Raw genomic sequence first — 12,701 nt, 5'->3', positions numbered from 1 at the left:
TATATATATATATATATATATATATATATATATATATATATAGGAAACATTTGCAAAAAAAAATTATAGAAAAATCCAACCAGGAAACTTTTTTATGCATTATATTTATTGAACTGAGGATCCACCAAGAAAACATGTAATTGACGAAGTATAAATTGAAAAAAAAATGCCAAAACAAAGAAAAGAAAGTAAAAATTTGCTTTAGCAAAAGATGAACATAAGTAGAAAGTTGTTCTTAACACCAGAGACAAAAAACCCAACAAATCCAATATGAATAAAAAAGAGAACTCTAAACCATAACTAACCTGTCAGATTTTGTTTTATATCCTCTTAATAAATAAAGAAAACTTTTACTTAGGGGTATATCCATGCACGCGGATGTCCTCTTAATAGATATTCTTTTTATATTCTCTTAATAAATAAAGAAAACCTTTACTTAGGGGTATATCCATGCACGTGGATGTCCTCTTAAAAAATATCATTTTTATATTCTCTTAAAGAAAACCTTTACTTATGGGTATGTACCCATACTCGTGGATGGAAGGGGTTTAGTTGAGCAGGAAGATACTCCAAACATTAACAAAACGATTTTTTTAATACGAAGTAGAATTTTTATGTTATAGTGTTTAGTTCCGAAAAAGAAAATAAACTCTACTTTTATCATCATTTTTCCCGAGTTTCTCTTATTACAACTTCCCTTGTTATGTTCATAGTACAGATATTGTTTATTAAGTGTTGTGTTGACGTGATAATTAAAAGCCATATGACTGCTCATATTTTTCAATGAAGGCTATTACTTCCGGATAAGTGTTTCTCACAAAGCCAAAAACACCGTTTATCACCTTTCTTTTTGGTCCTTACCGCAGGTCACACACGCCTCGTTCTCACACTAAAGGAATCTAAGCGGCGCATTTCTAAGAGAGAAAAGGGGAAACCAATTCCAGTCGTCTCTATTTCCAGTGTTCTATCAAACCATCAAGAGAGACAAGTTTGAGAAAGGTGTACGCAAGGATTATAGTGGAAATGAAACACAAAGGACTCTAATTTACAAAATGGAATATTGTTTCGTTTTATTGAATATTCTTATATGTGTCAATATATGTTATGGATTCATTACATTGTATATTGACCAGAAAGAGGTGAGGAGGCTATTAGGTAAGTTAAAAGAGACTGTTTTATATTTTTTAAATACTTCCTCCATTTCCAAACCCCCTCTCTCCCATCCCAAGAATAAGGGATGGTACTTGCCTAGAATCTAGTATTCAGGCGAGAAGAAACGCCTATAGAATTTAATGAAAAAACAGGTTTTCGCTGGGTTTCCGCTGGCTTGTGAGGTATTGCTCAATCCGGGAACTACGTTTAAACTTTAGTTTTTTGGGGTTTAGGGGGAATAAAAGGTACATAGGTTGGGTTAGGTTATGTTAGGTTACGTATTTAGCGTATGCTATGCTTAACCCCCACCCCACCCCCTAATGTGCTAACATATAGCCTAGTTCAAATTTGTTCATAAACTGTTATATTTCCATCCTATTTTGTTTTATTTCATTAGCATTAACAAACCTTTACTTATCGCTTACTTACCTTTACTTACCTTTGACTACTGGATTCTAGACAAGGACCTATGGGCTCTATTCGAAATTGGTTCCTATGAATGAGCCTACCTACTCTAATAGAACACAGAAAAAGCTGGTAAAGACACATCCCCCAGATTCATTGTTATTGCTTAGAAAAGGAAATTATTTGAGAATTTGACGAAGTTCGTTAATTAGTGTCAGTAGCTTACGCCAAGCTCGTTGATGTCATGCAACAAAAGCGGTTTTTCTAGACATCCACTGGTGCTTACGTTAACAATAGCAAAATTTATGAAAGCAAAGACATGTGTGAAGAGATTAAGTAATTTTATGAAGTTGATGATCAGGTGGAAGTTACCAGCCTGTTACGCCATCTTATTCAAATTTTGTTTAAACATAAAGTAAAGAACTGCACCACTCTTGTATTTAAACAACCAATCTTGTATTTAAATTTGGACCCGTTCAATCTGACAGATAAAAAACCATATGAAAAACTGCTAGTTTTGACTTAGTAATAACAGTCCAGTAGAACAGGAAGAGAGTGAAGAACGCTGCACCAGAAATCACATTTTAATCCAGGAATGCTAATTCCCGTTTCATGACCCTTTCCCTGGAAGTTAGAACTGGAATGTTAGAGCAATGTATCATACTGATAAGGTTAAAAATAACATTTACACTGCATAATATTAATTTTCATAACTTGAAAATTCCAGGCTACTCCTCTTCAGAATCGACAAAATAACGTGAGCTACTCAGTAACACGAAATAAAAAAATACTTGGGGGAGAAGGCAAAGTGTGATTTTTAAATTCATGGGGGGGGGGGGTAAATTAGTCAGATTGTTTTATTTTTCAATGAAAATACTAAAAATTTAGTCCCTCAATGAAATCATCTGAAAAGGGCAAACTATCAAAATCTATTGGAAGGAGATGCAAAAAATATAGGGGAAGTATGCCCCCTCCCCAGATTGAATTTACTGAAGTAACAGAGGCTATGGAATTCTATCTTGGAGTTGGAAAACCCCCTAAAGAAAAATTGATTTCAGCTTCAAACCTCACCATTGACTCGGATTCCACTGTGCCTAAGACGATCATCAAGATTCGAGCTACTTATCAACTCTATGTTAAGCCCAATAATTCTGTTTATTACAGTTCCCTACTGAATTTTGCCTGCTGGATTTCCTTCATTTATATATGTATATACATATATATATATATATATATATATATATATATATATATATATATATATATATATATATATATATATATATATATATATATATATATATATATATATATATATATATATATATATATATATATATATATATATATATATATATATATATATATATATATATATATATATATATATATATATATATATATATATATATATATATATATATATATATATATATGCGCATTAAAAAATATTTTTGGAAGACGTTTTATTTAGCTCAGGAAAACAACTGAAACATTTATTTTTGAAGAATGTTAGTGCTTTACGTCATCCTCCCTCCATGTCCAGTAAACATCCTTCAAAACATTTATGTATTTGATGAAGAGAATTTACGTACTTATTTTTCGGATATCCTATAGAGTTCAGTTCCACACAATCTGATTACAGCTAGAAACTAACAAAAAACACATTCATTTCAAAATGGATACAGATATTTTGCCTCTCGTAATTTTTTTTTTAAGAATTGATTATGAATTTATGTAGCAATATGGCAAAAACTAACCTTAGTCTATTAATTTGATCTGTATATTAATAAATAAAAAAACAAGTTTTTTTTAACTGAAAGTCAGGAGTGACATTAAAACTTAAAACGAACAGAAATCATTCCGTATATGAAAGAGGCTGTCCCCTCCTCAACGCCTCGCTCTTTACGCTAAATTTTTTTGTTGTTTTAGAAAATAGAGTTGTGAGGCAGAGTTAAACTTTACTGGATCTGGGTATAACTTTTGATGGATGTCATTAACCCTGATGAAACTTATATATTTGAAATCAGCATAAAAATCTGATCCTTTTGATGTATCTATTAAATATCACCAACAAGTTATTACTGATATCAGAGAATACCGCAAACAAATTATTACTTATATCGGCCATTATTTAACAAAATTTGAACTTTATTGTAAAGAACGAGGTATTCATGAGTGGGAGAAATTCCTCATACAGGTAATATACGGGGTTCTTCCCCTCGTCAATGCCTCGCTCTTTACGCTAAAGTTCAAATTGTGTTCCAATTCTTTAAGAATGACCACTGAATCAAAAAGGCCGTATAATTAGAATAAATAGCTCTTTGAAATCATTAAAAATACTTTAGCGTAAATAGAGAGGTATTGAGGAGGGGACAAACCCCCTTATATATGTAATATTTTAGTGTTACTCCTTACTTTCAGTTGAAAAAACTTGTTTTTATTTAATTCTGATTGTTATTTTAAATAATTCTGGGAAACCCAACCCAGCACACCCTTTAAGGAAATTCTCTTCCCCCGTGAAAAATTATTTCATGGAAAGATCATCCCACGTAGTCCCGATCCCCCCGACCCCCCCCCCGTGAAACATGCTCCCCTGAAAACTTCTGTATACTTATCAATAACCAATACTACCAGTATATATAAACAATGGGCAAAGTTCATAATTTGCAGCCCTTCCCCTGCGGACTGTGGGGGATTATTTCTTCCTTAAAGACATAGTTATTAGATGTTTCAACTATGCTGAACAAAATGGCTATCTCAAAATTTTGATCCGGTGACTTTTAGAAAAAAATGAGCGTGTGAAAGGGCATAGTTATATTCGAATTTTTTGTTCACTTAAAAAGGACACTAGAACTATTAATTGCGTTCAAATCATCCCTCTCACGAAATTCTAGGACCACTGGGTCAATACGATGACCCCTGGGGAAAACAAAAAAAACAAGCATCCATGATCTTTATTCTGGCAAAAAAAAAAAAAAATTCCACATTTTGGCAGATAGGAGCTTGAAATCTCTACAGTATGGCTCCCTGATATTCCGAATCTAATGGTGTGATTTTCATTGGGATTCTATGACTTTTAGAGGGCGTTTCCCCCTTTTTTCGAAAATAGGGTAAATTTTCTCAGGCTCGTAACTTTTGGGCTATACTTGATGAAACTTATATATTTAAAATCAGCATAAAAATCCTATTCTTTTAATGTATCTATTGGTATCAAAATTCCTTTTTTTATGTTTCGGTTACTATTGAGCCGGGTCGCTCCTTACTTACAGTTCGTTACCACGAACTGTTTGAAAATTGATCTAGAGGTAGTACTGCAATATGATGCTTAGCTATTATGTTAGGTTGCAAAATCAGCGTATTATACTGAAGACTACCACGTTTGTAATTTTCTCCAAGATTTGCCAGGAAACTGGAATGATACCTTCTCCTAATTTAAAATTAATGATTTTGCAAATGATCTTGGAAATGAATAAACAAGAATGGAATTCATCTGTTCTTCATCTGCTCTATTTGGGAGTTTTCCACCTTGGCCTCAGCATTATACGCCCCCCCCCCATGCAGGTATGTTCTAGGAAAAAACAGGCATACTCCGTTAGATTAAAATACTCGGATTTATGACACCTCCCAAAACAATTCATATTCCTCCCCCCCTTTAAAGGGCTATTGGCTGATGCCAACCAAAAAATTATATGAAAAATTCTGATTGGCTCAAATTGTTGATAGCTAAATCTCAGTATTAGAAAATATCATTTTGAATAGGCCTTAAGCTCCATTGCTTAATATGAATTGCGTCTTGAAGGAAAATTTTGCGTCATCATCAGGCTTGTTTCAAAATTGAAAATTTCAAACAAACACATTGATGACGAGGAAGAAAAATCTTCCCTTAGAAATGCTTTTGGAAGCCTGAAAATTCATCGATAAGTTGGAGTTAAACACAAACTTGAAACAAACACAGTAATGACAGGGTAGAGATCCTTCGTTAAGAAATACTTTTGAAAGCCAGAAAATCCATCAATAATCTTAATTTAAACACAAAATTAACAATATAATGATAAGGATGTAGAGATCCTTTACTTGGAATTGCTTTAGAAAGCCTGAAAATCCATTGATAAGCTGTCTTTACACCAAGATCGGTATTATAGGAACAGCTAGGCCAAAAAACATATAATAGAAAAAAACACATTTTCTGTTTCTGCTTTCGTCAACTGAGACTGCTAGACTAGGAAAATCAGTGTGCTAAATCCCGATAAATAGAAACACAATTCTAAGAATACTAGAAATTCAACAGAAAGTTACCAGCCATGTATTTTTTTAATCCAAAATATCTGTTTTTTTTATTTACACTTTCCTAAAAAGAGCAACATATTCAGCGGCTAATCTCCAGCGTTTTTATGGGGGGAGAGGGGTCCATATCCGAAAATTCAAGGGGTATGGTACATATCATATTTTTCTCAATATTATTGGGGGGGGGGGGTTAACTGCCCTTTTACATTGTATCCACTCCAAGGAAAATGGGGAGGAAATTACGATTTGACCTAAGTACTTTCATTAGATCAGATTATATTCATGTTGAACGCTTAAGGCAATAATAGTCTTTTAAAATTTGCCTTTGAAAATTCGAAGGATTTCACTCAATAGTATTTTGGGATTCTTTTGGACGAAATTGTTTGTGAAATCGCTTTTTTTACTTTAAAAGTGAACCAGAGCTTTTGATTTCTGTTCGAGTTAGCCCTCTCTCGATATTCTAGGATTATAGGTTCAATATAATCATAAATGGGAAAAAACGCAAATAAAAACGCACTGGTGACCGTCAATGTCGGAAAAATTACCAAATTTTGTGCTTTGTACATAGTGGCTTGAAAACTCAGTAATAGGGCTCTCAAATATGCTGAAAATTGATGCTGCACTTTTATTTGAGGTCAATTTTCTTTTTAGTGGGCATTTTCTCTCTTCTTGAAAAATTAGGTGAATTTATCAGGCTCATTACTTTTAATATTTTACTTTAAATGTGTTAACTGTTACATATTTAGTCATCATAAAAAACAAATTCATATGATGTATGTATCTTTGTCAAAACTTTATTTTGCTCTTAGAGTTTGGGTTACTGTTAGCGCGAGCCGCTCTTTTTCTAAGTTCGGTACCAGGAACCGTCTGATAATTTTAATTTGTGTAGGGTAAGGGGTGTAGTACAAATTACAAATCAGACAAATATTTTAAGTGACGGAAAATTTTGTGTATACTCACAAAATAGGTTACGAGGGAGTTTTTTGCTTACTCTAGCTGCAAAGACTCCCCACAGCTTAATGGCTAACCAATGCCATTTATCTTGTCCATTATTTTACTCTAATAGCAAATGAATTTTTCTCTCTCTTTCTCTCTCTCTCTCTCTCTCTAATTCTCTCTCTCTCTCTCCCTCTCCCCCTCTTTCTCTCTCTCTCTTTCTTTCTCTCATTGATGTTCAAATTAAACAGTTCGTGTTAACAAACTGTAAGTAAGGAGCAACCCGGCTCAATAGCAACCGAAACTCTAAAAAACAGAATTTTGATACCAAGAGACACATCAAAAGAATCAAATTTTAATTTTGATTTCAAATATATAAGTTTCATCAACTTTAGTCCAACCCATCGAAAGTTACGCGCCTGAGAAAATTTGCCTGATTTTCGAAAAAAGGGAAAAAAGCCCTCTAAAAATAAAAAAAAAACCTCATTGAAAATCACACCATCAGATTCAGCATATCAGATAACCCTGTTGTACAGGTTTCAAGCTCCTATCTGCAAAAATGTGGAATTTTGTATTTTTTGCCAAAAGAAAGATCACGGATGCGTGTTTATGTTTTTTTTTTTTTTGTTTTTTTTTTTCAGGGGTGATCGTATCGATCCAGTGGTCCTAGAATATCGTGGAAGGGCTCATCCAAATGGAAATTAAAAGTTTTAGTTCCCTTTTTACGTGACCAAAAAAATGGAGGGCACCTAGGCCCCCTCCCACGCTAATTTTTTCCAACAGTCACCCGAACAAAGTTTTGAGATAGCTATTTTGTTCAGCATGGTCTAAAATATAAAAACTATGTCTTTTAGGATGACTTAATCCCCTAAAGTCCCCGGGGGGAGGGCTGAAAGTTATGAACTTTACCCAATCTTTCCATATAGTATTGGTTATTGGGAAGTATTATAAGGGGATATTTTCTGGTAGTGGGGGGGGGGGGGTCGGGAGGATATGTGGGAGGATCTTTCCATGGAGAAAGTTTTCATGGGCGAAGGGACATTGCTATGAAGGGGGCGCCGGATTTTCCAGCATTGTTTAAAAAAACAATTAGAAATAAAATAAAAACAAACATGATTTTCAACTGAAAGTAAGGAGCAACATCAAAACTTAAAACGAACAGAAATTATTACGTATATGATAGGGTTCGCCCTCTAGTCAATACCTCACTCTTTAAGCCAAAGATTTTTTGTTACTTTCATAACAGCTATTTATTCTAATTAACGGCCTTTGTGATTAAGGAGTCATTTTTAAAGAATTGGAACAAAATTCGAACCTTAGCGTAAAGAGGGAGGTATTGACTAGGGGGCGAACCCCCTAATATTCGTATTAAAAATATATGAATATAGAAGTTCGTTACGTAAGTTAATTCGTAAGTTACGTATATTTATTACTAATAAAAACATTTGTTTTTTTTTTCGTTTGTTTTGCTGAGGACGGCTCTTGGATATAGGGTCGAAATATTCATTTAAAGTTGCGTTTCACTGTTTATATAAAATTTTTCCTATTGTTCTACTTATTGTTTAGGATGGAATGGCAGCGTGGTCTTCGTCGCTATTCAAATATCCTTCATTAGCCATGGATACGGAAAGTTCATTTTACGTCCTGTTTCCGGCAATTCTGTCTTGTCTTGACAACCTTAATTCACTATTCATAGCTCTTTACTATGTTATTACTCATAGTTATTAATTCACACTTCTTTAACTTACTAATGTCTTAAATTCTATTTATTCTATCAATGAGCTTTGTTGGATACAGTTGACTTTTTGCTCCTGACTTTTTGCTCCTGACAGCAAAAATGAGTAGTAATAGTAGTAGTAGTTGCCTAGTATAGTAAACTCTAAAGAAAATACCTTAAAAAGTCAACCAATAATTTCTGACCTCTCTAATTCGGTGTTGTAGTAAATTGAAGGGTATAGAAATGCACAGCCCGTCTCACAAAACATAGGAAATTATATTTAAATATTGAATTTTGGCTCAATACTAGATATGAATAATGTTTTCGTTTTTATCAGGCCTAACTCCCTCCCAACATGAGTTCACATCTCCCTCATCCCTCCCAACATCAGTTGGACATTCTCCAGATCTAATGTTTATTAGATAACGATTCCAATCAATCCTAGCTGGCAAAAATTCAATTAAATTTTCAGTTGCTCATAACGTACCTATCCATCCTCTTGAGACGCATTACTGAAAATTTTATCATGTTTCTCAACTTTTATTTCTGGACTACGCCTATTTGAAGGATTTTGAACCCCTTTTCACTAAACAATTCATTGACAGTTTAGCAGAAAATAGCTTCATTTCAAAAGATGAAATTTTAGTCCCTCCTTCAAATTTGCAATTTAAAATTGTGTTTAATCATTTTAAATATTCGGAACCATAAATGAAGAAGGACCTTTGAAAAGATTTAAATTCTTTTCTCATTGTACTCAACTCGTTTCAGATTCTAAACCTCCATTTATTTCATAGATCTAATTTTTGGTTGCAATGTCCCTGGAGAAGAAGGGAGTTATTTGAAAGGCATTTTGAAAGAGATTTCTCGCCCTAGTGATTTCCAAAAGGTCCAAAATTGAATTTTAGGAACTGTTATTGGATCTCCTTTTCTCTATCTATCTTTCTCTTAGGTAAGAAATTCCTAACAATATGATAGGTATGAACTTTGATTGAGAAAAGTGGCCCAAAAAATTATTATTCATTCTAACAGGTTTGAAAAAACTTACAATTTTGAACGGTTATCCTTTGAGAAGTTTTATAATGTTTTTATAAAACTACTTATAAAACTTTTATAAAACTTCAAAATATATTTTATATTTCGCCAGTTTATAATGTAAGACACAATTAAGTTGTGAGGAAAATACTCCTACCATTTCAAAAAAAAGAAAAAGAAAAAAAGACCAAGCTGCAGGGGAGTTTTTACAGTAATTTGTACCATAATCAGGTATATATATATATATATATATATATATATATATATATATATATATATATATATATATATATATATATATATATATATATATATATATATATATATATATATATATATATATATATATATATATATATATATATATATATATATATATATATATATATATATATATATATATATATATATATATATATATATATATATATATATATATATATATATATATATATATATATATATATATATATATATATATATATATATATTCTTCTGTGCTTGTTCTTCCTTTAACAGCTAATCAAATGGCCAAAATTCAATATGTTTCCAAGTCAATGTAAATTACACAAAATTATTATTAATTAAATCTAATTATAGGTCTCAAATCTGAGCTATTCTATGTTCAAGAAGGAGTGGTCAACGATTATGCTTTCAATTTTGTGGTTCCTATTCCAGCACATATATCTGATCTCCGATTCAGTTGGTATAGCCGTCCAGGCAAACAAGTAAGTTACAATTTATCTTGTGCACTCCAGAACCACTAAGCCTTACTCCAAACCGAAAATAATTTTTTTAAAATGTTGATTCAAAAGTTGGCCTAATAAGCACCCCCTCAAACAGTAGTAATCAAGGTTATACTTTGGGGACTTTATGTTCCTTCCTGTATTATTTGCGGACGTTACAGTCACTGGCACCTTTCCACCAGACTAGTTATTGCTATTGTTTTCAATTGAATATGGAATTATACAAAACCTACCAAACAAGTTTCCGGGCCAACCAGACATGTTTCTGGGCCAAGCAGACAAGTTTCTGGGTCAACTATAAGTTTCTGGGCCTTTACGTTCCTTGGCACCTTTCCAGATCATGTACCTATAGATTTGGGGCCTTTACGTTCCTTCCTATGCTATTTGGGGCCTTTACGTTCCTTCCTATGTCATTTGGGGCCTTCCTATGCTATTTTCAAAGAGAGTGAGTATCCTCTTACATAATGGAATTTGAGGGTCGATAAAGTGAAATTATGTCACTATTCTAGTTTTTCTAAACCAGTATTGACTATAACTTAATTTACATAGACAATGAACAAAATTAATGAATGTTTCGAATAATAGGAGTGTGAATAATACTAATTAGTGAGGGGATTGTATCAGTGGAGACAAAAAAAGGATTGAACTGATTAGCTGTTAAGGTAGCCCCGAAGGAGTTGTTAACTCAGGTAATTTGTTATAAATTTGAAACAACATCAGTCTATGAAAAATGCCTAACGACGAATCGGAAATGTTTGATTAACATTTGGAAAACAAAGGGGTAATGGGATTTGCGAATTGGAGGAGATGGGGTGATTGCGTAATGTATAATACGCAAGTGATGTTTTGGAAAGTACTATAAATTTAAAATAGTTTAGAAATAAAAAATAAAATTAACAAGAAATGGCTGAAAAGTGTTTTGAGAGAGACGAATTGCAAGGAGGGTTGAGTTCCACGAGGTTTCAGTTACAGGAGGTACAGTTACACGGGGGTCTAGTTGAATTGGGTCGAGGTGCATGAGGATTTAGGAGCACGAGAGTTCAGTAGCACGGGGGCTCAGTTGTACAGTGTTTCGGTTATACAGGGGTTCAGTTACATGGAGGGTTCAGTTGCACGGGGGGTTGAGTTAAATGGGGCTTGAGTTGCACGAGGGTTCAGTTAAAGGGTACAGTTACACTGGGGTTTAGTTAAATTGGGTTGAGTTGCACGAGGGTTCAGTAGCACGAGTGTTCAGTAGCACGTGGGTTCAGTTGTACAGGGTTTCGGTTATACAGGGGTTCAGTTACATGGAGGGTTCAGTTGCACGGGGGTTGAGTTAAATGGGGCTTGAGTTCCACGAGAGTTGACTATAAATAAGGCTTTTGCATCCTTCTGAACATTCTGTGAGAGGCGGGGTAAGTATTTAGTTTAAATAATTCTAAGAGGAATTGAGTTTTTCTTTCATTGAAATGCAAGAGTTGGAATATTTCAGTAGTGCTTTGTCGTGGTTTAGCATGTCACAGTTACATTCTCTTGATTTTTCGAAGTTCATTTTGAATTTCTGTAGTGAAATGCGAGAGTTGGAATATTTCAGTAGTGTTTTGTTGTGCTTTACCTTGTAACAGTTACATTCTGTTGATTTTCATAGTTCATTTTGAATTTCTTTCAATGAAATGCAAGAGTTGGAATATTTCAGTAGTGTTTTGTTGTGCTTTACCTTGTCACAGTTACATTCTCTTAATTTTTCAAAGTTCATTTTGAATTTCTTTCGTGTAATGCAAGAATTGGAATATTTCAGTAGTGTCTTCTCGTGGTTTACCTTGTCACAGCTACATTCTCATGATTTTTCAAAGTTCATTTTGAATTTCTGTCATGAAATGCAAGAGTTGGAATATTTCAGTAGTGACTTGTTGTGCTTTACCTTGTCACAGTTATATTCTCTTGATTTTTCGAGGTTCATTTTGAATTTCTGTCGTAAAATGCAAGAGTTGGAATATTTAAGTAGTGACTTGTTGTGCTTTACCATGCCACAGTTACATTCTCTTGATTTTTCGATGTTCATTTTGAATTTCTGTTGTAAAATGCAAGAGTTGGAATATTTCAGTAGTGTTTTGTTGTGCTTTACCTTGTCAGAGTTACATTCTATTGATTTTCATAGTTCATTTTGAATTTCTTTCATTGAAATGCAAGAGTTGGAATATTTCAGTAGTGTTTTGTTGTGCTTTACCTTGTCACAGTTACATTCTCTTTATTTTTAAAATTTCATTTTGAATTTCTTTCGCTAAGTGCAAGATTTGGAATATTTCAGTAGTGTCTTGTCGTGGTTTACCTTGTCACAGCTACATTCTCATGATTTTTCAAAGTTCATTTTGGATTTCTTTCTTTGAAATGCAAGAGTTTGAATATTTCAGCAGTGACTTGTTGTGCTTTACCTTGTCACAGTTACA

General features: G+C 33.2%; 1 protein-coding gene across 1 annotated transcript in view; it reads left to right on the top strand.

Annotated features, from left to right (window-relative positions):
• Positions 1 to 994: 994 nt before the first annotated feature.
• Positions 995 to 12,701, top strand: part of LOC148941205 (inactive tyrosine-protein kinase RYK-like) — a 155,626-nt gene continuing 143,919 nt past the window's right edge. Inside the window, exons 1-2 of the mRNA XM_089103993.1 lie at positions 995 to 1,155; positions 10,130 to 10,257. Coding sequence (XP_088960119.1) covers positions 1,053 to 1,155; positions 10,130 to 10,257 — 231 coding nt within the window. The 5' untranslated portion in view covers positions 995 to 1,052. The remainder of the gene's footprint in view (positions 1,156 to 10,129; positions 10,258 to 12,701) is intronic.

Source organism: Artemia sp. Qi Xiang Cuo, chromosome 18, assembly GCF_049724085.1.
Source record: "Artemia sp. Qi Xiang Cuo chromosome 18, ASM4972408v1, whole genome shotgun sequence".
NCBI lineage: Eukaryota > Metazoa > Arthropoda > Branchiopoda > Anostraca > Artemiidae > Artemia > Artemia sp. Qi Xiang Cuo.
The sequence above is the reverse complement of the archived record's forward strand: the minus strand, read 5'-3'. Positions and strand labels throughout refer to the sequence as shown.